Source organism: Austrofundulus limnaeus, unplaced genomic scaffold (genome assembly GCF_001266775.1).
Source record: "Austrofundulus limnaeus strain Quisiro unplaced genomic scaffold, Austrofundulus_limnaeus-1.0 Scaffold184, whole genome shotgun sequence".
NCBI lineage: Eukaryota > Metazoa > Chordata > Actinopteri > Cyprinodontiformes > Rivulidae > Austrofundulus > Austrofundulus limnaeus.
This window is the reverse complement of record NW_013952586.1, coordinates 105,936-108,155: the sequence shown is the minus strand read 5'-3', so window position 1 is coordinate 108,155 and position 2,220 is coordinate 105,936. Positions and strand designations below refer to the sequence as shown.

Below are 2,220 nucleotides of genomic sequence, written 5' to 3'. Positions count from 1 at the left end.
ATTCAATTCAATTTTCAATTCAAGCGATTAATGAAATTAATCAATTGAATTAAAAATCGAATTGAATTGAATTGAAATTTCACTTGAATTGAAAAAATTTAATTGAATTAAGAGTGGACAAAATAATATTGCATATTATGGGGCATTAGTATTTTGTTGTGCATTTTTTTTAATCTAGAAATGCCGCCACATACTGTAAAAAAAATCCATCCATCATCTTAATCATCAAAATAAAATTGCGTGTGTTTAATATCATGATCCCGCCCACATCGAGGTGGCACTGTGCTCAGTGCAAACACAACCAGGACCGGGGTAGAGTAAGGCCAAGCCGTCTGGACCCGGGGTGAGCCTCGACAGACATTACAATGCAAAAGCACCTTTTGTATTTTTAATACTTACCATTTTGTCTTCAGCACCTTTCTGCTCGCTCGCTGTAGAATTTACCCTTTGGGAGTCATGCATTCTTATCAAGTGCCCTGTCTTTCATGAGGTAGTCTTCTAGGCCATCAATCCTGCAGACTGAGCCTCTCTTCAGAAAATCTGAATTATTACTTTAAGCCCCATCAGGGTGAACCCATTTTTCTCTATGATGCGTCAAGCATTAATTGGAATTCATACATAATTTTATAGGTTTTAGTGGGAGAAAAGACTGCAGAGACAGGCACACTAAGGTTAAATAGGCACAACAAGATCCCTCGTGTGTGTGTTTTTGCATCTGAAACAACAAGTCCACCTCTGTCACTCATAGAATCCCTTGATTTGATCGGTATAGGCAACCATTCAGAAATGTTAGAAACGTGTTTCCTGGCTGAGACACAAATAACTCTTTTCATGAAAGCCTGTCGTACCTTGTGCACATGTGGCTGCTGAAATTGGAGCCACATTCATTCACACTCACCCCATGCGCTGCTGGAGCTTATTTATGTGGCCACACAGGACTGACTTGCCTTTTACAATCCTGCGTTAGAGGCTTTGTGCTGTTAATTCAAGCAGCTGCTGCTGTTATAGAGAGTCCCCAGCTTCCAGCACTGACACCCCAAACTGAGGACTCCATCAAAGACTGTTAAACCTGCAGGCTGCTGCAAAGGTGTGAGAAGCAGGGGGAGAAGGAGAGACAGGCATTGTGTAGGAGCAGAGATAGACACAGCAGCACATATACTTTGGTTACTCTGATACCTGCTGTAGGCTTGAGTAATTTAAGTTTTTGACAGGTTGGTTAGGGTCAAATACTAAATGTCGTTTGGAAAGGAAATCAGTGCTGTGTGGATGGGTAAATGAGGGCACAGACTGTGTTGTAATGCAACACTAGACTAGAAAGGTGCTTTAAGTGCAATCCATTCACCGTTTCTATCTTTGCTTTCTCAGATTTGTTTTGTCAGCCTGGACCCTCAGAAAACAGACTGCCGTGATGATAAAGCCATCAAGGTGAGCTGGTTCTTCATCCACGCTCATTTCTTCTCTCATTTTCTTGTTCCTTTTCCCTTCCTGCCCACTTTTTCCATCTCCTAGGAACTCTCTTCATTGTATTTCATAAATATCTCACCCCTGTTGCCATGGATTCAAGATCATTACCCAGAATTAGATGGGGTATTTGTTAGATGATATGCAGATGTTGAGGGGTTTTATTTTTCAGCTTGGGTAATTAAGGTGGGCGTTTAACAATCCCACACAGTTTGAAACATCAAGAGTTACAGAATTTTATTGAGTTTCGAATAAATACTGTATAAAGGCATTTCATCGTCACGTACCCCTAAACCCTGTGCTTGGCATGTTTCTTGCAGAAATTGGCATCAGTGTCCCCTGACCTGCCAAAGCTTCTTGAATTACTGACTGTCCACCAGCCGAAAGAAAATGAAGTCCTGCTGCTCGGTGGCCTGGAAGCCTCAGAAACCTGCCAAAAACACCAACACTCCCCGCTGCAGGTGAGCGTGTACAATGGTCTACAAAGCCTTGTTGGAATTTCCATCCTTTGAAACAACTGGCCTGGACCGTGAAAGCAGAAAATAGAAGCCGTTCCGTTCTTTTACAGCAATTTTATGTGATTACATTCAAAGCTTTTGTGCTAGGAATTTTACATGTAGCTTAAAAATGAAGTCATGTCTTCCTTTGTTGTTAACAAAAAATACATCCTTGCTTATGTTGATGAGACATTTTTTTAATTTGTTTTTTGTTATTTATTTATTTATTTATTTATTTATTTATTTATTTATTTATTTATTT

The 2,220-nt window shown here is 40.1% G+C and overlaps 1 protein-coding gene across 2 annotated transcripts in view; it reads left to right on the top strand.

Annotated features, from left to right (window-relative positions):
• sphkap (SPHK1 interactor, AKAP domain containing) overlaps window positions 1-2,220 on the top strand; it is an 80,367-nt gene that overhangs the window by 66,474 nt on the left and 11,673 nt on the right. For both annotated transcript variants that reach the window (XM_014018147.1, XM_014018148.1), the window contains exons 4-5: window positions 1,366-1,425; window positions 1,782-1,922. In XM_014018147.1, the coding sequence (XP_013873601.1) occupies window positions 1,366-1,425; window positions 1,782-1,922 (201 nt within the window). The remainder of the gene's footprint in view (window positions 1-1,365; window positions 1,426-1,781; window positions 1,923-2,220) is intronic.